This window comes from Narcine bancroftii, chromosome 1, assembly GCF_036971445.1.
Source record: "Narcine bancroftii isolate sNarBan1 chromosome 1, sNarBan1.hap1, whole genome shotgun sequence".
Classification (NCBI taxonomy): Eukaryota; Metazoa; Chordata; class Chondrichthyes; order Torpediniformes; family Narcinidae; genus Narcine; species Narcine bancroftii.
In genome coordinates, this window is record NC_091469.1 from 269,143,444 (window position 1) to 269,168,139 (window position 24,696).

The following is a 24,696-nucleotide window of genomic DNA, read 5'->3' on the forward strand; positions in this document are numbered from 1 at the left end:
ATTACAAAGTTTAAAAGACATTTGGATAGGTATGTAAATAGGAAAGATTTGGAGGGATATTGACCTAATACAGGCAAACGGGACTCGCTCAGGTGGCACCTTTGTCTCTGTGGATCAGATGGAATGAAGGGTCTGTTTCCCTCTGTTTTATTCCATGACTTTTGCATGTGGTACTTCTGCAACCATTGTTTCCAAAAATGAATCGAGGAAGCAGATATTGAGACAGTTGAAAGCAATGTGTTTTCAGGAATATCTTGAGCGAGTAAAAACATTATGCTGGAGAAACTCAGCAGGTCAAACGGTGTACTTTATATAGCAAAGATAAAAATACATAAGCAACATTTCAGTATTGAGTTCTTCATCAAACCCTTCAAGGGGTTACTTCAGCCAATGTCTGCAAACGTTTGTGTTTTACATCTTGAGCAAGTCTTTCTGGAGAGTTTTATATGCTGTTGGTTGTTGCACTACGGAGGTCCAAAAAAATGCTTGAAGAAAAATCTGTTATATGATCACCCCACCATACTGTTCCTCTAGAAATTAAAATTGGGCTATATAGTGTAGTTCAGGGTTAAATAAATATGAGAAGCATGGGTGGAAAAAGATAAATTTGCATATCGGTTAAGCTCCTGAGTTGGGAGCAATATGTTCCTGGTAAGGTTTGGTAGAAGTTGGCTCAATAAAGCCATTGTCACACAATGGCCCTGGAGATGAGAAACAAGAGTTCAGTGTTTCCTCTTTGATAATTTGGGAATTTAACTATTTAGCACTGTGATGTTGATCATGAATCATATGGACTGTAATAAAAAAACGTGAACAGGTTTTTAATTGCCCTCAGTTGAAGGAAATTTGCTGTGGTCACAGGTCAACTCTATATGCGGGTCAGGCCCACTGCCCTCCAAAATGGCCTGGAAAGCACTGTATCCAAAGATAATTTGGGGAAAGTTTGCAAGATTGATGGATAGCAATAATTCAGGTGAAGGTCATGAACTGGGGAGTGAGAGTCGGGAACATTTGAAGGGAGGAAATTGGTGGGTTTTAGTGAGGAGGGGAAGCTTGAGGTGGAGTTGGTGATGTCGGGGAAGAAGATGCTAATGAGTAATTATGAATAGCTGGTTTATGAGAGGACAAAGTAGGTTACATTGTTCCAAAGAGAAATGCACTTAGAATTATAATGGCCTTATCCATGTAAGGGGAATTTGTGATTTAAAAAAAAATGGTTGGTTGAGTTTCTAGAAAATGGCTGAATAAATATTCTTGCTCACAAACTTTAGTTCACAGATTTTTTGAAAGATATTGGGTCCTTGTGTGTCCTTAACTGAGCCAATCCAATCAACGTTTTGTTAACTATGTGTTTACTTGTTAAGAACACCTGGTCCAATGCACAAATTAGTCCTTAATTGCCTGTTATTAAATATCAATGCTACATAGATATAATGTATCAAAACTGTTAGAAGGGGGTCCTGATTATTAACATGCTCCCATTAATAATATTTGTGGAAAAAGGCAGGATGTTTGATATCTGCCATGAGAAAAATGTAAAGTCTGTAAGTCATATACATTCATACAGTTTATAATACTTGGCTCATATTTTGTTTAAACTATCTGCTACTACATCCTCTCTTTAATTCATCTTGGTAAAACACATCTTTTTTAAATAATTTGTTAAATGGGATCATACAATTTACAGCAAATTATTGTAGTTTCACTTCCCAGCTCTTGCAGAAAGAATCAAATGAAAGCTTTAAGCAACTGAATTTTTTTTTGTTAAACTGGGAACCTGATCTATAAAATCTGACGCATTTTAGTGAAAACAAGTGGTTAGTGTCTTTTGCCTCTCTCATAGAGCCAAGAAATAGCTGCAGGATAGGTCTTGAATGTTAGACAGGAATTTATTATCATTTCCGATTTGCAAAATTGTGAGTGCTTTTTGGGGTCACCTTATGGGAATAACTTGTTATCTTTGAATGAAATATGCAGTAGTTTGTTTGGTGTCAACTTTCTCTGAAGCTTGTTTGGGAGAAAATTAAAACGTGCTGATTGTTTTTTTATTGTGTGTGTTGGATAGATAACTGACCAAGTTAATAAAAAAAGATTCCTTCAAAGTTGTATCCATACCTGATTGGGCAACAACTTGCAGTTTGCTATCTTCCACAATTAAAATTTTGTAAGAGGTGATTTTATTGTTAAGTTATTAACAACATGAGTAACTTAAACATAAAAAAAACACAGTTGTTTGTATCTCTAGATTTGAATTGAAGACTGTCTAAAATTCGAAAATTATTTGATCTGATACTTCAGCTTTGGATTAAAGAAAGGTTTCAATGTTGGAGTTTTGTCAAACCCTTGGCATTTGAGTAGGAAAAATTGAGATTTATAAGAGAACATTTTTAAAAACAATAAAGGCTTGATATGAAATGCCTTTATGTTCATTCTTGAAGATGTGTGCATTAACATGTCATTCTAAGATTGATCAAGATGTTACATTTGTTACTAAGAAAATAAGTATATAAAATTACCATAACTTTAAAATTGAGCATGAACCCTAAATCATGTAAAATTTGTATGTTTCTTAGTTATAAGCTCAGTGCTCAAATATCCATCCTAACACAAAATACACAAATATGTTTTTTCCTTTGTTTGTCCTGTAAAGGCACGCAGAAAAGCACTACTAGTCCAGTGCCACTATCAAGACATCAAGTGTGTGTGGCTCCCACTGCATCCTCTGATGACACCACTTCCTGTCCCCAATAACCTTCGTAGCCACGTGACCTTCTGTCCAGTGCAGCAGTGAACCCATCTCTCTCTCCCCAGCCCTGGCTATGAACCCTTAAAGCACTTGGGAAGCTGTCAGCATCTGAGGCCCTTTGGGAATCCTGCTTGTCCCAATCCTTTTACCTGGTCCCCAGAAACTGGTCACCTGCAGTGTGATGTGAGGTCTTCTGCTGATCCACAAGCTAGAGCCTGGTCTATTGCAGTGGTTTCCTACCCCATTTGGATGCTATCCAAGACTTCTTCTCCTCATTAATGGTGGTGGGGGTGGGGGAGAGGAGGGTATTCTCCTCTGATGCCCCAGGCTAATCAGCTACCTCCACAGCACCCACAACCCCCAGTTGACTTGTCTGTCCAACATAGGCACCACCATCTTGGACATGGACCTCCATGAATCTTTGATATAGAAACCTGAACTATCAAGAGAATAATCATTGATTGATTATTTAAAAGGAGTTATTATGTCATAACATGCAATACAGGTTTGTTTAGTAAAGGACTGTGGCTAATCACAATGTATTTGTTTTCATCAGACCACAACAATGCAATCCCAGGTGAACTCCACCTACCTCTGTATGACAAAACTCAATATAACTCATGGACCAACTGTTGTCATTATTGACCAGGAAAAGAGAAGAGTAAGTTCTTTCCCCATCACAATTAACAAATTGTTATTAATTCTTCTGAATTTCTTCATTATTCTTCCAGTTAATACAATTGTGGAGTTGTGGATCATGCGAATAAACATTAATATTAACCTTAGGTTATATGGTATTAACTGGGATGTACTGATCTAGTACTAGTTTGATTCATAAATATTAAAAAATGTCAACATGAATAAAGTTATTCTTTAATTGATGCAGTAAAAATTTCATTATTGAGAAAATAGTTACATTAAACTGAGATGTACAATTTATTTCTGCTGTACATGAAGATAAATATTTGTAGAAATTTGATATTGTATCAGTGACATTTTGTGTCTTTCATCCTCCTCATCTTCCCTGCTTTCAAATAGCTGCCAATTTTCTGATGATCTTTTTATTCTTTCCCCCAACTAATATTTTTTCATTTTACTGTTATTAATGAAGTACTAGATTTAAACAACATGAAAGGTGTGAGATGTGCACTAAAGGTGGTTATTATTTAATAAAGGAATTTTTTTTCTGCTATGCTTATTATTTTGGAAAAGAAAAATAACTATTTATGGTGCTCAGAAATTTACATTTGCTATATCTGGACTTGTTTCGCAAATGCTAAAGTTACAAATAAAGGCTCCCTGAAATACAAGTACATCTCTTTATTGCACATATGGTTATCCAATTAGCCAGTGCTCCAGCTTTTATCAAAGTTCTATAAAATGTCACCCTCCCCCTTATTTTTAAAAAAATTATTAACTTTGGTCTCAATACATTTTCAAGATGTGAATCCTGGGTCATAACAATTCAATGCATAAAACATTTCTCTTTTTCCCCACTAGATTTTTTTTGCCAATTAATTTAAATTGCGTCCTCTAGTCTTCTGTCCAGTAGAAACAATTTCCATCAAAGGAATCCTAATTTTGAAACTTCAGTTCAATGTTTCCTTAAGCTTCTTTGGTTAAGAAAGTAATATGTAATCCCATTTCTTTACTCTCTTTGTTACTGGCGTTCTAGATTTTTAAACCTTCTTCAAGATCTTAACATGCTTAGAATTGACATATCTGGCTGAAACCTAGCCTATAATTTATATAATTGATATGACTTCTTTATATGCTTACTCGGTGCCTCTGTCATTAAAGTCAAAAACCCATGTACTTTTTAAATTACCTCATCAAATTGAATATGTTATATATGTGAATTCCCAGGAAATGACAAACATAGAAACATAGAAGATAGGAGCAGGAGTAGGTCATTCGACCCTTCGAGCTTGCTCCGCCATTCATCGAGATCATGGCTGATCTTAAAGTTCAGTACCCCGTCCCCGCCTTCTCTCCATAACCTTTAATACCCTTATACTGAAGAAATATATCTAATTCCCTCTTAAATATATTTAATGAACCTGCCTCTACTGCCCTATGTGGCAATGAATTCCACAGATTCACCACCCTCTGGGTAAAGAAATTCCTCCTCATCTCAGTCCTAAATGGTTTGCCTATTATCCTCAAACCATGGCCCTGGGTTCTGGATTTTCCCATCATTGGAAACATCCCATCTGCATCCATTCTGTCCAGTCCTGCCAGAATTTTATATGTCTCTAAGAGATCCCCTCTCAATCTTCTAAACTCCAGCAAGTACAATTCCCAATTTGCGCAATCTTTCCTCATAAGTCATTCCTGCCATTCCAGGTATCAGCCTGGTGAATCACCTCTGCACTCCCTCCATTGCAAGAACATCCTTCCTTAGATAAGGTGACCAAAACTGCACACAATACTCCAGGTGGGGTCTCACAAAGGCCCTGTACATCTGCAGTAAGGTATCCTTGTTCCTATACTCAAACCCTCTTGATATGAAGGCCAACATACCATTTGCTTTTTTAACCGCCTGCTGTACTGGCATGCTCGCCTTCAGAGACTGGTGTACAAGTACCCCTAGGACTCTCTTCACTTCCCCATGTCTTAATCTATTGCCATTCAAATAATAATCTGCCCTCTGGTTTGTATTACCAAAGTGGATAACCTCACATTTATCCACATTGTAGTGCATTTGCCATGGATCTGCCCAGTCCCTCAATTTATCCAAATCACACTGGAGCTTCCTGACCCCCTCTTCTGTGCACACAACCCCTCCTAGCTTAGTGTCATCTGCAAATTTGGAGATATTACATCCAATCCCCTCATCCAGATCATTAATGTAAATTGTGAACAGCTGGGGTCCCAGTACAGATCCCTGTGGCACCCCACTGGTCACCGCCTGCCACTCAGAAAACGAGCCATTTATCCCAACTCTCTGTCTTCTATCTGCCAGCCAGTTCTCAGTCCACATCAATACTTTGCCCCCAATCCCATGAGCCTTGATTTTGTAAGCCAGTCGTTTATGCGGGACTTTATTGAAGGCCTTTTGGAAGTCCAGGTACACCACATCCACTGGCTCTCCCCCATCTATTTTACCTGTCACCATCTCAAAGATTTGTCAAGCACGATTTACCTTTTGTAAATCCATGTTGACTCTGTCCGATCCCTTCTCTGCTAGTCATATGCTCTGCTATTACATCCTTAATAATGGATTCCATCATTTTGCCCACTACTGATGTAAGGCTCATCGGCCTATAATTCCCCGCCTTTTCTCTACCCCCCCTTTTTAAATAGTGGGGTAACATTAACTACCCTCCAATCCATGGGTACTGATCCTGAGTCTATCGAGTTCTGGAAAATAATTCTTAAAGCATCTGCTATCTGAATGGCCACTTCCTTAAGTACCCTAGGATGTAGATTATCAGGCCCTTGCGATTTATCTGCCTTCAATCCCATCAATTTCCCCAAGACCATGTCCTTAGCGATACTGATTTCTTTCAGTTCCTCCCTTGCATAAGTCTCTATGTTTCCCAACATCCATGGGAGGTTATTTGTATCTTCTCTTGTAAAAACAGAACTAAAGTAAGAATTTAATTGATCTGCCATTTCCTTATTCCCCATTATATATTCCCCTGATTCTGACTGCAAAGGACCTACTCTGGATTTCACCAATCTTTTCCTCTTGACATATTTATAAAAGCTTTTGCAGTCGGTTTTTATATTTGCCGCAAGCTTACTTTTGTAATTTATTTTTGTTCTCTTGATTAATCCGTTTGTCCTCCTTTGGTGCATCTTGAACTGCTCCCAGTCTTCAGTTGTGGTACTTTTTTTGGCAAATTGATATGCTCTCTCTTTGGACCTAATGCTGTCTCTAATTTCCTTTGTTATCCACGGTTGAGTCACCTTTTTTGGTTTATTTTTATGCCAAACTGGTATAAACGATTTTTGAAATTTCTCCATTAGATCTGTGAATGCTTTCCATTGTCTATCCACAGTCAACTCCCCCATAAACACCACCCAATCAATCTTACTCAACTCCCGTCTCATACCATCATAGTTCCCTTTATTTAAATTCAGGACCTTAGTCTCGGTTTTAATTTCATCACTCTCCATGTCGAGTGAGAATTCGATCATATTGTGATCGCTCCTACCCAAAGGGCTTCGTACAACAAGATTGTAGATTAGCTCCTTATCATTGCATAATACCCAATCTAAAATGGCCTGCTCCCGAGTTGGTTCCTCGACATATTGGTCTAGATAACCGTCTCGTAAACATTCAAGGAATTCCTCCTCCTCAGTATTTTTACTAATTTGGCTAGTCCAATCTATATGTAAATTAAAGTCTCCCATGATGACAGCTGTTCCCTTATTGCATGCTTTTCTAATTTCTCTTTTAATGCCTTCCCTCACCTCTACACTACTATTTGGAGGCCTATATACCACCCCCACTAACGTTTTCCGCCCCTTGCTATTCCTCAGTTCTACCCATATAGATTCCGCATCTTCCGAGTTGATATCCTTTCTGTCAATCGTGTCGGTCCCTTCTCTCACCATAAATACTACCCCACCCCCTTTTCTTTCTTGCCGATCCCTCCTAAATATCATATACCTGGGATGTTAAGTTCCCAGGCTTGCCCACCTTGCAGCCATGTTTCTGTAATCCCAATCAAATCATATTTGTTTATCTCAATTTCCACAGCTAATTCATCTACCTTGTTCCGAATGCTTCTTGCATTAAGATATAAAACCTTCAGATTTGCTTTTTTCACCCTCCTTGCTCTTTCTGATTTTTTACTTTCTCTGCCTAAACTAACTTTTCCTGTTTTATCTTTTCTGTCCTTTACCCTATCATACAGGTTCCCACCCCCCTGCCAAATTAGTTTAAACCGCACCCAACGGCTGTACCAAACCTAGCTGCCAATATATTGACCCCTTTTGGGTTTAGGTGTAACCCATCCTTCTTGTAGAGGTCATGCCTTCCCCAAAAGAGATCCCAATGATCCAAGAAGCCACAACCCTGTCCTTTACATCAGCCCCTCAGCCACACATTCATTTTTCTTAACCTTCCATTTTTGTCCTCAGTTGCACTTGGCACAGGTAGCAAACCAGAGATCACCACCCTGGCTGTCCTATTTCTTAGTTTCTGTCCTAGCTCTCTGTAATCCTTTTTCAGTACTTCCTGCTTCTTTTTATCTATGTTATTGGTACCCACATGTACCAAGACATCAGGCTGTTCGCCTTCCCCTTTTAGAATACCCTGGACCCGATTTGAGATATCCTGCACCCTTGCACCAGGGAGGCAGCACACCATGCGGGCATACCTATCTGGCTCACAGAATCTCCTGTCTGTATTTCTGACAATGGAGTCCCCAATGACCACTGCATTCCTCTTTACCTTTTGGTCCACCATGCCAGGCTCAGTGCCAGCAACCTGGTCACTGCTGCCAGCTTCTGTCAGGTCATCTCCCTCAACAGCATCCAACAAAATATACCTGTTACTGAGATGGATATTCACAGGTGTGCTCTCCATTTTCCTGGTATTTTTCTTCCCTCCCCTGACAGTTACCCACTTACCTGACACATCTGGTCTTGGGGTAACTATGTCCCTGAAAGTTGAATCCATCAACTCCTCACTCTCCCTTACCAGCCGTAGATCCTCAAGTTGCAGCTCCAGTTCCCCAACTCGGTCCTTAAGGAACTGCATCTCGGTGCACCTGATGCAGATGTGGCTATTTGGGAGGGTGGGACTCACCCATAGTTCCCACATCTGACATCCAGTACAAAACACTAACCCCATAGGCATGACTGAGCTAAAATAATGGCACTTACCTTTCTCCTCGCCTGCTTTTGCCTAAGCCTGTTGAGCCAAAGGCTGGAAATCCCACTCCTTCAGTGCCCCACTCACTCAGTGCGCCGCTCCTCGCTGGCCGCTCCCTCCCCTTTTACTCCTTTTACTGGCCCCTTGACCAATTAACCTTGACCAATTAACCCAGTCACTCTCTCCAAGCTCCTGCTCCTCTGACTCACAGCTCAAACTCCAGCTGCTGCCTCCTCAGACTCCCAGCCCGACTTGAGTAGGCCCAAGCCCCAGTAAGCCCTTGTATTTAACTGCTTACCTCCACGTCACTCTCTCCGAGCTTCTCCTCCTTCGACTCTCAGCTCGATAGGTTCTATCTAAAATATGGTACTTGATAGGAAATCAGATGGATGTAGTTTGGTGCTGTCTATATGTGAGCTGCTTTAAGCCTGTCTGCATTTCTCCTGATTGAGCATGCCTAGGCCTAAGACAGTATTTGCATAGCACCTGTACTGAGGGCATGCCCAGGCATGGTTGGACTGACCAAAACCACTTGCTTTGTGGGAAATATACCCGAAGACAAAATATGACTGGAAATCACAAAAATAGATGATATCTAAAAAATGGTATATTGGAAATTTTTACGATCGTTTTTTGTGATCACCGCTCAAAATTCATTAAATACACCCAAAAGCATTCAGGAAGAAAGTACTTTATTGTCCAATGTTATTAGACAAGTTATTTGCAGTGAATCACCTTATGTATTTCAATCAATTTTTAAATGAATAACTACAATAAAACATTAACATCTGTGATTTTCAGTTTTCATTGAATTGGATTTAAACATGCTTTTTTTTGCTTGTTGCAGTTAAACATTAATTCAAAATTGGGCTACATTCCATTCCGAAGATTTGATTTTGAGATAATAGATACGGGGAACATGTACACAATCCTGACTCCAGCTGGTATAAGCATACAGTGGTTTCATAGCACAAGAGTTATGGTTATCGACACTGGGACACCCACTAAAAAGCGAGCTACTTTGGGGCTATGTGGTATGTAAACGGTGGTTACATTCCATTGTTTAAAATGTTTTTAAGTCGATTCTGATACCAGGAATACCTCAGTGTGTTTTTAAAGATTGGTTACAATATGTTCAAGATATTTACAGGGAAATGCATTCAGGGATGTAGAAAAACAACCATTTAAAATTCTGGAACCTTGCCTGAAACCGTTAGGGGTTGAAGCAAGAGTTAGGAGCAAGAACACCACAGCTGGGCCATATGGAAATGAAGGAGTTTTAATTTTCAGAAATAATATTGAATAGGCAGTATTAAAAGACTACAGTTTAAAAAAATAATTGACTTCAAATAAAACACCACCTTTTTCAAATTTCAACTTTAAAATCTAATATTCTGAATTTATTACCCCTGCTATGTGAAATGTACTGTTTGACAGGATCATTTAATTCATTGACTGTTGAGCATATATTTTCTTTCATGTTTGTAGGCTACTGTGATGGAAACCCAATAAATGACTTAACTTTAAAAAATGGTGATGTTCTTGATAAAGACGATGACCCAATGATCTTTGTTGAAGATTGGACAGTACCCAGCACAGAGACTGGCATTAAAATGAGCCGCCGATTCGAGTTTAACTGTTCAACAAGTAATTGCTCTGAGTGCTTCATGATGCTTCAAAGTGAGACTTTTACCCCCTGCCATTCACAGGTGAGTAGTTCAGAGATTTAGTCCCAAATTTTCCAAAAGTCAATCCTCATTCACTATTCATCACCACATGGAAATGACATGAGATTCCCTGTCCTTGCATTGCACTCATTTCTCCATTTGTCAGATCACCCAATCCAATACATGCATTGTCACCACTGTGCCCTGCTAACCTCATCTTGCCTCTGCTTTGCAGGTGATAGATTTTTCCTCAAGATTATCAGATCTATTTACATAGAAGGAGGAAATGCTATTACCATTTATTGAATTCTTCTTCAAGGTTTTGATTTTATGTTTTGAAAATTTGCATTCACCTCCCCTAATCAACTACATAGTATTTTTTGTTTTTCTTCATCAAGCACCATTTCAATGAGCACCTTGATTCTGACACCAAGCCACTTCAGTGCCCCTTTTCTAACCCCATTCCGGTTTCATGTGCAAGTGACTTTTAACCCTTGGGTCGAAGTAGAAGGGGAAGCAATTTTGGACTGCAGCTATCTTCCCACCCATTTTGTTGTGTTCTTAGCTTTTACATTATCTTTTGCTTCTTGAATGCTGATTTTGTTACATGACTGTTACGGTCATTCTATGTTTCTTCACCCACACATCTCTAAATTAAAACCATTCATTATTCTTGCCTCATTCTTTTTCATTTTATTTCATGTACTCAATCAAAACATTGCATTTATCTCCTCATATCCGCTTCTGATGAACGATCTCCACCTAATTCTCTGCAGTGTGATCTTGTGTGCCCTGTGTTTACTCATGCAGAAATGCGAAGTTTCAGCCAGATTCATTTGTGACTGATAGAAACATGGTAAGAAATATCCTCAGTTGTTTTCTTTGAATGATCAAGTGCAGTGAATACAGGTGCATTCTTTGTTTTTCAGTTGTATGGCTAGTGATTGATGTTATGAAAACATAGATATGCAGTGCTATTGTCAAAGGAGAAGAGATCCTTTTAATTCGGCTAACCATTCTCTCTGCTTATTGTCTGCACAATTATCTATAAAAGAAAATCTTTCTCTATCTACTCAGGTGTTACTTTGCTCAAATGATATTGAAAATATAAATCTAAGCATCTGGAAATAGACAAAGTGGCCTACTAAACTTGACATGCACAGTCATGTTGCAACTTGGGTACAAATCATCCTCATTCATATTCCACTGTTTAGCCATACCTGGGTGACTCTAGTCACTTCATGTAACTGAAGACCCTGTTTCCTGGTACAACTCCGATTAATATGTTTTGCACTATTTTCAAGGCCTTGCCATTCTTTCTAAAAGCTGTTGCAAATATTGGATGGAAATATTCAGCTGAGATTTAAAACTGTGTGTTTTAAATGTTTGATATAAATTATTTATTTGCCTCAAAATCTAATGATCTCAAATTATTCCTATCAGTGAATGTTTGAATGTTTCACCACTTTAAAAACTATGTACCAGTGAATTTCTGGTTGTCTCTGTTCCTGAAATTCATTTAAATATTTTTCATTCATTTCATATTGTTTCTCATTTTTCTATTCACAATCTATTATTTCAGACTGCTTTTTTCAATCATTTTATCCTCTCATTTTTCAAGTCATTGTGAAATTTGCCTGATACCTTTTCCTTCTGAACCATCACACTCATGACAATCTAGTTTATGCATGCGTGTGTATTGGAGAAAATTACAGAAACCAAATTGTGTCTTTATAGTTTCAGATGCTCTTCATCCATCCCACACTCCATTATTTAACAGCTTGCTACAGATCCAAATAAACATTATGAAAGTTTAATTAATTTTTGATCCTAGGTTTCTCCAGAAAAGTTTTGTGAACTCTGGATCCGTGACTCATTCTTTGTGCACAACCATTGTTTGGCCCTGGGTGCATATGTGGCTCTGTGTAATAAGTTCAATATTTGCCTTGAGTGGAGGAAGCCAGATTATTGCTGTAAGTAGCACTGTTTAAGTAAACAGGCATGCGGTTGCCACATTGCCATGCAAATATATTATGGCGATGAGAGACTGCATTATTTTGGTAAAATATTAGGCCTGAATTTTGTGATAAATGTTATTAATTGCAACCTTTAATCTTGCATCTTACTTGCATTATAAATTGATATTGGTAAGTCCTATATTGGAGCCTTGGTATTCAACTGTGATTAAAGAAAAGGATAAAAAAGAGAGTAGAAAATAATGAATAGTTACATTTGATATAGAAAGAGAAATGGAGGGAATGAGAGGAGCTAAGATATTAAAAAACAGAAATGGACTCATTTAAAAATTTAGAGCATTTTGTGAATTTTACATTAGTCCTTCGAAAATTAAGGAAAAGCCAAGCAAATTTGCAAATGCTCCAAATAATCTTGTTAATAGTGGCACTCTGTTCATAATTATTATAATAAAGTAAGGAATTAGAATTGCATTTAGTTTTTTTTTCATATTTTTTCAGCATTTACATGTCCTCCTAACATGATATACCAGGCTTGTGTACTGACTTGTGAAGCAAAGACCTGCCAGAACAGAATTTTCTTGCCATCAGAAGATGCATTGTGTTCCACTGTGAGTGAAGGATGCATCTGTCCAGAGGGATACGTCCTCCATCGCCTTGACTCCACCCTATGTATACCCGAAGCAAAATGTGGTATGACACAGATCCAAACTGTAACCTTGAAGAATTAAACACCAAATTTTATAATGCATTATTAATTCCAAATTAATACAGTGTGTATTTACCATTCTGGTCAAAATAGACTGTCCAAAGCTTCAGGCACATCAAATTGTTATTCTTGATTCTTATATTTGAAGTTAATTCCATGTATTTCATCCCTTTCAGCTTGCACTGACAGTTGGGGACTTCCACATGCTGCCGGAGAGACATGGAACGCATCAGTGGATGGATGTTGTATGTATCAGTGCCTGGAAAATGGGACCATTGTTAATGTTGACCACAACTGTTCAGCTGTTCCTGAACCAATATGCCATCGTTCTGGGGAAGTCGTAGTCAGTCTAGCTGGTGATAAGAGGTGCTGTCCTGATAAAATATGTGGTAAGTCTTAAATTCTGTTCAGAAGTAACTGACTCATTACCTTACAAATGTTAACTTTTTGCTGTTTTAATAATGGCAGTTGACAAAGAATGGCATAGAGTTGAACAGTTTATTTGCGCTGATCACATTTGGCTACATTCCTCTACTCCTTTCCAATCTGTGTACCTGTGCAAATAGCTTTTAAATGCTGTAACTGCCTCCATCCCTGCCTATATAACCACCCTGTGTGAAAAACCTTCCCTCAGATCCCCTTTAAATGTTTCTCCTCTTATCTTAAACATTTAGACCCTCAAGGGAGGGGGGGGGGGGGAGTCCATCTACCAAATGTATATCCCTCATTTTTATAAACAACTAATTAATCCTCATTCTCCTACATTCTAGTGAGAATAAACCTAGCCTATCCAATGTCTCTTCCCTTCCAGCACTTTTTGAAATGCTACCACTTCCATCCTGTAGCATTGTGACCAGAACTGTACCACAATACACCAAGTGTGGCCAGACCAGTGTTTTGTGCACCTGCAATGTTGTATCCAAGCTCTTCTATTTGATGCCTCAGCCTATGAAGCCAAGCTTGCTGAGTGCCTTCTTCACTACACTATGGACTTGCATTTCCATTGTCAGGGAGCTATAAATGACTGTACATGTGCTAAAATGCATTACTGCAAACTTGGACTTTTAACCTGGGTTTTAAAATTGAAATATACTCTTAAGTTTAATAATAACTAATTATCTGATGATCTACTGGAAAAAAAAATATTTTAGCATTCCTTTCAACCTTCTTCATGAGTTGAGAGATGCTTTACTTTCATTTAACTCTAATTATAGAGTGACACTTGTGGCATTATACTGGCGAGTATTTAATGTATTAACAGTTTATTCTAATTTCAGCTTGTAATCAAACAGTCTGTGAGAGTTTTGCCCCACAGTGTGCTTATGGAGAGAGGCTCGTTACCCTTTATAAACCAGACTTCTGCTGCCCTGACTATTTTTGCGGTAAGGACATATATTACTACAATATAAATGATAATTTTGAGGAAATGATCTTACAAGCTAACAAAAAGCTGTTATAAATTTCCAGCCTTTCATAAGGACAGGCATTGTCACTAACAACTTTTAATTTCAGGCTTTATTAATAATGAAAAATCTTGAATTACATTTAATAAAGTGCAAGTTATTTGTCAGTGTAAAATGTGGAAAACTTGTTAAGTTAGAAATTGTCCTTTATTGCTCTGGCTTGGGTCTGTAGGAGTTATACAGCATCGTGCCTGCGGTTCTTCAAATGCGAATATAAATTGAACAGACGTGAGGAAGTTCCATACAGAGAAGGGGAGAAAAATCAAATAATTCTGCAGCATCTCCAGTCTGTGAAAATACATTGATGGGAAAGACCATAAAGTTAGAGAAAAATCAAAGTTAATTGATGGCATATACTTTCAGAGTAATATTTATATAAATAAAAGCTTAATATTTTTCAATTGACTACTTTGGTTGACAGCCTATTAATTTTCTGCAGAATGTGATCCAGAAAAGTGTGGCTCTGATATTCCGATTTGTCGGGAGGACCAGACCTTGATTGATACTCGTGCTGATGGCAGTTGTTGCTTAGCGTACATCTGTAGTAAGTAACACGGCAAATATTGATCCAAATAAATAACTGTCTCTGCTCATTCAGCAAGTTTATTCCTGTCCATTCTGTCATCGTAATTTCTTATTCATAAATGTCTTAAAGTTTGTATTTTGTCAAAGGCCAATTTATATCTAAAATATTTCAATAGAAAATGCCACTCAGAAATCATCCCAAATTTGAGATGAGCTAAAGTTTTAATGTCGATGAACAGAAATGCTCAAAAACCTAGCCTTTGGAAAGTGCAGCCAGTCAGCATTTTTGGGTCTGAGACCCTTCCTTAGAACTTTTGACAAATTTTGTTTAATTGAGCTTCTTACTTAAAATTACCAAAAGATGGCAAGATAGCATTTTTATACCGTCGAATATTCTCTAAAAGTTTCAAGGACCATCTAATTAGTTGTTGCACAAGTATTTTTGTATCATGGATGGAGCACGTTGAACCCCAGAAAGACAGCAGTTAAATGGCAATTACCAATTCATTCAGTTTCCACTTTTCAGTGAGTCTGTACACTCAATCCAGAAGTGGTGGACAGATGCTGATACATTTGAACTCCGGCTGAACTTGCCATCAAGGCCAGTAGCAAGTTATGGGTCCAAGTCAGCTTCATACCAAATGTGCTTGTGCTTTTTTACCTTCATTTTAAAAGTCATGTTTTAGTAAAGATCTTCAATGACCTCACCTTTTTAATTAATTTATTTGAAATCCACTGGAAATGATTTTGAATGGATTTAAAGGTGATCTAGTCTAGTGTTGTAAATATTGGATACCTCTAAAATGTCAATAGCATTATGGAAAATGAACAAATTGAGGTGAGTATATTTGGACCTTTAGAAAGTCTTTACTGGTCCCACACAGGAGATGTGAGTGACTGTGGATAATATATTAAATATATAACATTTGAAAATTGGTTGACAGAAAGTGGAGAGAAGATATAAAGGGGTCACCTTTGGAATGGTGATAGGTGAGGTACAATAGGGATCAGTGCTTTGTCCCCAGTTAGTCACAAATGTTTTATTAATTTGGATGAATGAACCAGATGTAATATTGTTAATTTTGTTAATGATATAAAACTGATTGGGATTGTGAGTTCTGAAGACAATGCTAAGAGATTTCAACACAATTCAGACTAAATGGACCAATATGTAGGATGTTGAATATAACATGGTTAAATATGTAATTATCCACTTTCTGTAGGAAAAATTGAAAGATAGTGTCATTTAAATCTTAACAGGTAAAGTTGATAGAAAAGGGGATCTGGATGTTCTTCTACACCAATTATTAAAGCAAATGTGCAATTACAGCAGCAAAGCAGCTAAGAAGGTAAATGGTTGGAGGAGATTGTGAGTGCAGGTGCAAAAAATATCTCGTTAGAATTGCATATTACCCATGGTTAAAAAAATTACGGACAATTTCGGACTCCTAGGAAAGAAAAGTCACTGAACTGATGGTGGGGTTCCCAAAACTGTCACAAGGAGAGATTGGGTTAACCTGATCTGTATTCATTTGTGTTTAAATTAATAGAACCTGGAACATGATAGTACAGGCCCTTCCTAGCTCATAACCCTCTATTTTCCTTTCATCCGTGTACCTGTCTAAGAGTCTCTTAAATGCCCCTGATGTTTCATCCTCCCTCACCATGGCCCAGGGCCCCAAACAGGCCTTTCATGTGAAGCAACACTCACTTGTACATCTAGAGGACTTATCTACTGCATCTGTTGCATCCTTTGTGGCCTTATCTACATTGGAGAGACCTGTTGCAGACTGGGAGATCACTTCGCTCAGCACCTCCACTCCCTTCGCAACCATAGCGACTTCCCAGTGGCCAACCATACCAACTCAAGGTTACACTCCCACGTTCACATGTCTGCCTATAGCCTTATGCACTGTCCGACCCTGACCACCTGGAAATTGGAGGATCGACACATTTTCCAGCAGGCATTAACATTGACTTTACTGCTTTCCATTAAACCTGCCTTTTCTTTCCCCTGCCCCTTCCTGTCCTTCCAGTTCTTTTACCCACACAGCTCTACCATTCCCCCTTCCCCCCCCCCCCTTTCTGCTGCTGCCTCCTCCCTCCTTTCTCCACCTATCATCTCTTGGCTTGGCACCCCCTCCTACTCTTTTGTTCAGACACTTGCCGGCATTTTCTCATACTTTGATGAAGGGCTCAAGCCTGAAACATCAGTTATGTATCTTTGCCTTTGCTACATAAAGGATTTAGTTTGACCTGCTGAGCTTCTCCAGCATTTTGTGTTTTCACATGATTTTTTGCTTGTACTTAGTGTGCGGCGCTTGCTCTGACCGAATTCCCAACTGCCAGGAGGGAGAAATCCTTACTGTGGACAACATTACCACAGAGATGTGTTGCCCAGACTACCAATGTGGTGAGAATGATGTTTTGCCATTCAATAGAAGCTCGGTCATTACTAGTTAATAACAAAGAAGTGGAGCATACTTCAGGAGTCAGGGCGTGGTTTGATTTCTGAAAACATTGTCACCAAGTCGGCAGTGTTGCATCTGCTCACTAACTTGAAATCTTGCTAAAGAGGAGGATGGGATAATTTTAAAGACTACTTTTCTTCCATCGAGGCAGAGATGATGGTCTGAAGCATATTTCACCTGACATCATCTTAACTTTGGAAACCACATCCTGCTCTTTAACAAAGAGCAAAGAGATTGTCTTCTTTGGAGCACAGAGGCATGGAGTAGCACTATTAACTGCAAGTTTTATGACATTATGCTGTGGCTGGAGTGATGGACACACAAGACAAGCGTAACAGGAAAAGAGTTCAAGTTATTTTAAAGTTGCAGGGCTAAGACATTCAGGGATAATGAGGGAATGAGAGAAAAATAGTTAAAGCGCAAGAATTTTAGTTTGTGTCTGAGGGGAGCTGGCAGGTCATAGCTCAGTGGTAGCAGAATAGGATGAGCAAAAAATACCATCAGGACTGGAATTCTGAGATAAGACTTATAAATTCTGGACATCTGTAGGGAGAGTAACTTCAATTTCCAATTTGACTTCATTTGTCAATGGCATGTCAGCAAGTATGAGGAAAAAATAAATATGTTTCAAGATGTAAAGTGGGGCAGACAAAAGGAAGATGTCAGAGAAGAAGGTGGGGAAAAAAATTAAATGACAGAAAATATGGTGCCAAGTGAAAAAGCACAGTCATGATACTAGTAGATTTTTATTTGAAATGGTCAAAGGAGAATATTTTGAATGTTGGAAATGCTGAATATTTTAAGTTGGCAAACCTGGCAGTAGACAAGAACAAATAGTTAAGCGAGGATTAGTTTGACTGTGGGATGTCTGAATTTGGATAAAGCAAGGCCTGATTGGAGGGTCAATGTTTTATGGTGGCATTAGATGGCCTTTGATTTATTCAGTTTCAAGCCCTTGATTATAAAGTAAAAATGGCTGTTACAAATCTATACTGGCACAAGGGATTTGCATGCATTCAAATCAGGTTAGTTTTATCTCCCACCCTGCCCCCAACCCCCACTCTTTCACATTCCACAGTAGTGATGTCCGCATTTAAAATGGCTTAAGTGTGTTTTGATTCTCATGAATACTTTTTTAAAAAAAATTGAATTTACAGACCATGTTTATGATAGGTCACAATTAAATTGCTTAGTGTTTTACCATGCTTGAATCAGCGCTCCAAGATAACACACAACTTTAGAAGTTAAAGCTAGAAGAGATGTATAGCTCTTTAACTGCAATTCAATTATCTTTGTTTTATTTCTCCTAGTTTGCGAAATCAATCGATGTCCAAAATATCATTGTCCTTCAGGAATGCAAGAAATCCAGGCATGGAGCCCAGATCAGTGCTGCCCATTTCATGCTTGTGGTATGATGATTTTAGTTTTGTTAATTTCTAAAGTTCCAGCAAGATTTCAATTAATTCAAGTCACTGGACTTCAATTTGTATATTTCATTTTATAGAATGTGCTTGTGCCACAGTTCCTGAACCTCTGTGCAAATTGGTAAGTAATATGTCCCTATCTTTTTGATATCATGTTATATTTTATTCTTTCTATAATTCTGGAGAATTATAAACATTCTATCATTTGACTGTTTTAGGGAGAAGAGTTAGTAATAGAACAACAGCTTGGAAATAATGCAGCCAATTCATGTGGATGCCCGGAATACAAATGTGGTAAGCTCACATCTATTATTTTGATCATCGAATTGCACATGACAATTAAGTGCAAGTCTTAAAAGGCATCTTCATGTGAAGAAGGCAAGATAGTGACACATTCAAAAGCATTTGGGTAAATTTGGAGAGGAGAGGAAATTCTTAAAACTAAAATGTCGGTATCATGCACAAATAAAAATTGATGAATTTATGAAATTGAAGGTCATGGAACTGGCACAGGAGAAGCTCTGGGGTAGGATGGCAGAACAGAGGCATGTTGTCTTTTCCTGCATCTGTTGTGTTCATTTCATGCACAACATCTGAGTTGCATTAAGATTTGGATGACCTTCTCATTATAATAATTTTACTACAGAGGAAATATTCCACAGCAGCTTCAGTGGATCCGAGTGGTTTCCGCACATGTCAGTCTGGTTCAGATCCATAGATTTGAATGTTGCACACATTTGGCAAGGCCAGAGACTGACAGATAATTGAACTATAATAAAGTTGATGTTATGGGGGAAACATGGAACATGGTGTTGCAGACAAGATTTGATCAGCCATGATCTTATTTAAGTTCAGACTTCAAGATGTAATCAGCCTACTCCTGCTTCTGTGGGTACTTACTTGCTGATTTTTCACTCCGTTCACAAAAAGGAAAGTGCGCTGAACTTTGCTTGCCTGTTCCCTGCACCTTATCTGGTTGGGATTCAGTGGAGATAACTCAATAGCACAGAGTGTCCTCACCTCCATTCACATAGCAGGAGGGCCAAAAGTGTCACAATGGCCAAAGGCTGCTTCCAAATAATGGTTTAAAAAAATTGAAAAGGAGGAAAATGGAAGGAAGTGGAAAAGGAGGAAAGAGAAGTAGGGAGAGAAAGGCAAAGGAAAGCAAATAAGAAAAGGGAAAAATTAGCAAGAAGGAAGGAAATAGGAGAGAGGAGGAGGAAGTGAGGATGAGTTGGGAGAAGTGAAAAGGTGGAAGAGAATGGTGGAGCTGAAGAAGGGCACAAAGGGTAGGAAGAGGAAAGAACAGGAGAGGAGAGACAGTTTGTAGGGAGGGTACAAGTTGGAGATAGAGGAAGAAAAGACAACATAAAGGGGGATGAGGGAAGGTATAATGAATTCAAATGTTAAAGGAGCAGTTATCTTGAAGCAGCGGAATGTACACAATGTCAGTCTTAACCTACATCCAACATTTTCCATGTCTTTTGGAATGAATACTTTAAAATTTCAGAATGAACTCCGAGTTGGCGATTTGGTTATTTATTGGCTCTGCATTTCGATGCAAATGCGATACAGGCAATAAATTCTTAATTGAATAATGTTTTTTTTTAAACTGTTGTAGCTTTTTCATGTTTTCTTTTGGAACAGTAAATGACCAAGTGTGCATTGACGGAGAGAGAGGCATATTACGCCCTGGACAGGCTATTGTGGAGCACACAGCAAGTGGGCTGTGCTATACCACACAGTGTACACACAATCTGGACAACACAACTGGCTTCTATCAACTACGTGTTACCATGATCAACTGTTCAGCACAGTGTGAATTGGTAATAATTCATCAGTAGATATGTTTCAGCACTGTTTAATTCTGTTTCAGTCCTTGATGCCAAGATAAAAGAGACAGCTGATGGATTTTGTAGGAAAATTGTTTTACAGTTAACCATGTCAATTTACTCAAAATAGAAGTCTACTGAAAGAAGGAAAAATAAGTGACTGCAAATTCTCCTCCCAATAAAACCAGATTAACCTCCCCCAAAAATACAGTGAATGGAGGAGAGATACAGAAGAGTTATTTGAATGATTAAATTTATTAACAGCATGGTTGCCACCAAGTTTGATAGAGTGGAAATTATCAAATAATTTCTGGGGTTTTTTTCTGCCACGTGTACTTTAAAAATTGCAGTACAAAATCTGGTCCTTTATCAGCTGACAAGGATAATACATAGGGATCACCCAGTCAAATTCTATAATACCTCAAAATTTGTACAGTATACAACTGAAAACATTGCAGGAATTTATTTCAAATTATTTACCAACATGCTATATGTGAGGCACATTAACATGTCATCAATTAATTACACAGAACCAGGTTTACGTTCCACCAAATGCCCTGACAACATGTTGTGGTCTTTGCAAGAATGTATCCTGTATCAGTAACTTGGAAAATGAAACTACAATCATTCACAAGGTAAGAAAGAACATTAGAAAAGCATGTTATAAAAAGTTGATAAGTTTTGCATAGTTTTTTGAAGTCATAAGCCTCAAAACATCAATTATTGTAACTCTTGTCTGACCAATTTACAGGTTTTTCTATTGATTTTCTACAGTACTTAATTTTATTTAGTGAAGAGGAAGTCACTGAAATAATGATTTTGATGCATTGAAATTCTTAGAAGCAGACCAGATGTTTGATGCATCTACATTTTTGCCTTCCAACAAAAACAAGCCTGAAATTGGAAGCAGTTGAATTTTAATTTGTCCACAACCATAAATAGTTTGCATTGTACTTGCATCACCAAATGTTTTGCTCTACATCCATTCATTATCTTGCTTGATGAAGAAATTATACGTTTTAATTTTTATATTTGCCTTAGTTGTTAGGAAAACTACAGTTCTTAATTACCATTCAGCAACCACTGCTATAAATGCATCCACATGGAGGACTGAGCCATCACTGTCTGCAATATACATTTGGAATTAACTAATACCCAAAATAAATAATGCTCCAATTTTCTGAAGTTGGAGATATCTATAACAATAAAGTGAAAGAAGCAGTTCCCCTTCATGTAGGATCACAGAAGTTGACTAAAGATGTCCAAAACAACTAGCTTCAGGTCATTCTGCTAAGCACCAGTATGAGTTTGTTGTATAAAATACTCAAATTGCATGTTTCAGAGTGCAATATTTTCAAGATATTGTACAACAGGATTAATTTTTTAAAATCCTGAGCAATTTTACCAATTAATGCAACAATGCTAAATACAAATTTGTTTCCCTTAATAATATGAAGGAATCCAGGGCAGTTCTTTTAATTTCATTAACACCTCTTCACACACTGTAAGGATTCCACTTCTCTCGCAATTCCTCCGTCTCTGTTGCATCTGCTCCCAGGACAAGGTCTTCCATGCAAGGTCATCCTAGATGTCCTCCTGCTTCAAAAACAATGTGGCTTCCCCTCTTTTGCTATCAACTTGACCCTCATTACTCACTATTATATCCTCCATTACCCACATATCTGCCCTCTCCCCTCTGCGCAACAAGGACAGGTTTCCTATTGTTGTCACCTACCAACCCACAGTCTCCACATCCATTATATCATCTCAACCATTTCTGCCACCTCTCTCATGATCTAACTACCAGATTCATCTCCCCTCCACCTCACGCCCCCCCCCCCCTCCACACACCTACTGCAGGGGAATCACTCCCTCTGTGACTCCCTCTTCCACTCATCATTTCCTACCAATTGACACTTTGGCACCTACCTCTGTGACTGTTGGAAGTGCTACAATTGCATCCACACCTCTTGTCTCACTAACAATTGTGGCCCCAAATAGTCCTTTCAAGTGAAGCAACAGTTGTGAATCTGCAGGGATCATCTACTGCATCCACTGCTCCCATTGTGGTCTCTGCATCAGAGAAACTGGATGAAGACTTAATTCAGGACCTTAGCTCTACCTGCTGTAATAGTGTGGATTTCCCAATGACAACCTATTTCAATTCCCTACCTCATTTCCATGCAGACATCTCTGTCCATGGTTTCATGTACTGCCAGACAGAGACCATCAGCAAATTGGAAGAAAAACATCTCATATTCCATCTGGGCCCCTCCAACCAGATGTCATTAACATCAAATTCTCTGGTTTTCATTGGACACCCCCCCCTTCCTTATTCCTCCTTTCACCCAGGTCTGCCTTCACAGAGCCATCTCCTCTCACCTTTCTTCTCCCTCCAATCTTATCCTTTTGTCTGTTGGCCTGTGCTCTTCCCGCTGCCCTCATTCCCTGCGCTCTAGCCTTTTTAATTCAGATGCCTGCCTTTTGATCATACCTTGAAGAAGGTCTTAGGCCCAAAACGTCAGTAATAAATCTTTACCTCCTATGGATGCCGCAAGATGCGCTGAGTTCCTCCAGCATTTCTGTGTTTTTACAACAATCACGGCATCTGCAGACTTTTGTGTTTCACTCCTTAATTTCGTCTTATTACTTCAACTAATGTCATTTTATGATTCCAGGCCCCTCTATTAAGGATTTATGTGCAGAGCTGCATTTTCCATTTCATTCCTGCAACCATCTTTACAAATCTGTTATGCTTTGGAATGACCAACCTGTGTGTCTAGAAGGCTATGCCTGCTCATACTCTAAAACTATATGATTGGTGGGAGTTTACTTCAAATTTTGAATAAGAAAACCAAAAATATGCAAGCATGTTAAATTTCATTCCCAACCTCATCATAATTTACAAACTGCGCATTTCTTTTACTCAATTGAGAACATTTTAGAAACACTCTGAGAAACAGCACCGATATGAAAACAGTACCTTATCACATTTTCTTCTTCCAACAGCCTGGAACGTCTTGGGTGTCCAATTGTGTCAGGCATGATTGTACTGACACTATTTCAGGACCTATATTAATGACCTCAAACATCACTTGTCCACCTTTCAATGAAACAGCATGTTTGAAGGTCAGTGTATCACATGTCAAATATTTCTGTGGTTTTATTCTTGATTTATTGTAGACAATTTAGCAAAGGAAATAGAAAGTGTTTGGAAGAGTGCAGATTTGCAGATCCAAATCAAATTATTTAAAAATAAACAAAAATACCCTTTTAAGCCACGTTGCAAATGTGGACGACTCTGCTTGCCAAAGTATCAACACTATTTAACTTTTAATAGTGTCTGATATTAGCTAAATGTATACACCTTCTAATTGATAGTTTTTGGCACTCAAAGCTACCAGACCATCATTTTCATTGCATGATATTTTGCCATAATTAGTCTTGAATTGAAGATGGCAAAACTCTTTGACAATACACAAAGCCTCACATGGAGAACTCAAGGCTGAAAGAAACTGCAGAGAGATGCGAATGCAGCTCAGCCCATTGTCTCTCTCTTCCTGCTACCTTTGGAAAGTTGACAACCTCCCAAAGGAAACCTCTTTCCCTACTTTTGGCTGAAGATATGCAAGTTTGAAAACACACATCTCCAGATTTAAAAACAGTTTCTTTCCTGGCCATTATCAGACTCTTGAATGGAATTTGCATTAGCAATAGATGATATCTTGTACTATTTAATTGTACTTTTGCCTTTAATACTACTTCTTACACGATCTTTATGACTATGTACTGCATGGATAGCACACAAAACAGAGTTTTTCCACTCTATCTTAGTACAAATGACAATAAACAATTCAAAAATCAGGGCACAATTTTGTTGTACTTGAGGTTAGATTTAGATTTCAGATTTATTGTCAGAGAACATACATGGCCTAACATACAACTCTGGGATTCTTTTTCTTGTGGGTGAGGCAGAATTATCACTTATTGGTAATGCCAAAAAATTACACAGTGTAAACAAATAAAGAAATGTAAATAAACTGCAATACAGAGAAA

At 38.3% G+C, this 24,696-nt stretch overlaps 1 protein-coding gene across 1 annotated transcript in view; it reads left to right on the forward strand.

Annotated features, from left to right (window-relative positions):
• The window catches only part of otog (otogelin), a 190,090-nt gene that overhangs the window by 150,018 nt on the left and 15,376 nt on the right, over positions 1-24,696 (forward strand). Inside the window, exons 39-53 of the mRNA XM_069922075.1 lie at positions 3,303-3,407; positions 9,424-9,610; positions 10,065-10,285; positions 12,078-12,216; positions 12,718-12,909; positions 13,102-13,314; positions 14,203-14,307; positions 14,828-14,932; positions 17,225-17,326; positions 18,695-18,793; positions 18,889-18,929; positions 19,027-19,102; positions 20,456-20,634; positions 21,171-21,275; positions 23,650-23,769. Coding sequence (XP_069778176.1) covers positions 3,303-3,407; positions 9,424-9,610; positions 10,065-10,285; positions 12,078-12,216; positions 12,718-12,909; positions 13,102-13,314; positions 14,203-14,307; positions 14,828-14,932; positions 17,225-17,326; positions 18,695-18,793; positions 18,889-18,929; positions 19,027-19,102; positions 20,456-20,634; positions 21,171-21,275; positions 23,650-23,769 — 1,989 coding nt within the window. The remainder of the gene's footprint in view (positions 1-3,302; positions 3,408-9,423; positions 9,611-10,064; positions 10,286-12,077; positions 12,217-12,717; positions 12,910-13,101; positions 13,315-14,202; positions 14,308-14,827; positions 14,933-17,224; positions 17,327-18,694; positions 18,794-18,888; positions 18,930-19,026; positions 19,103-20,455; positions 20,635-21,170; positions 21,276-23,649; positions 23,770-24,696) is intronic.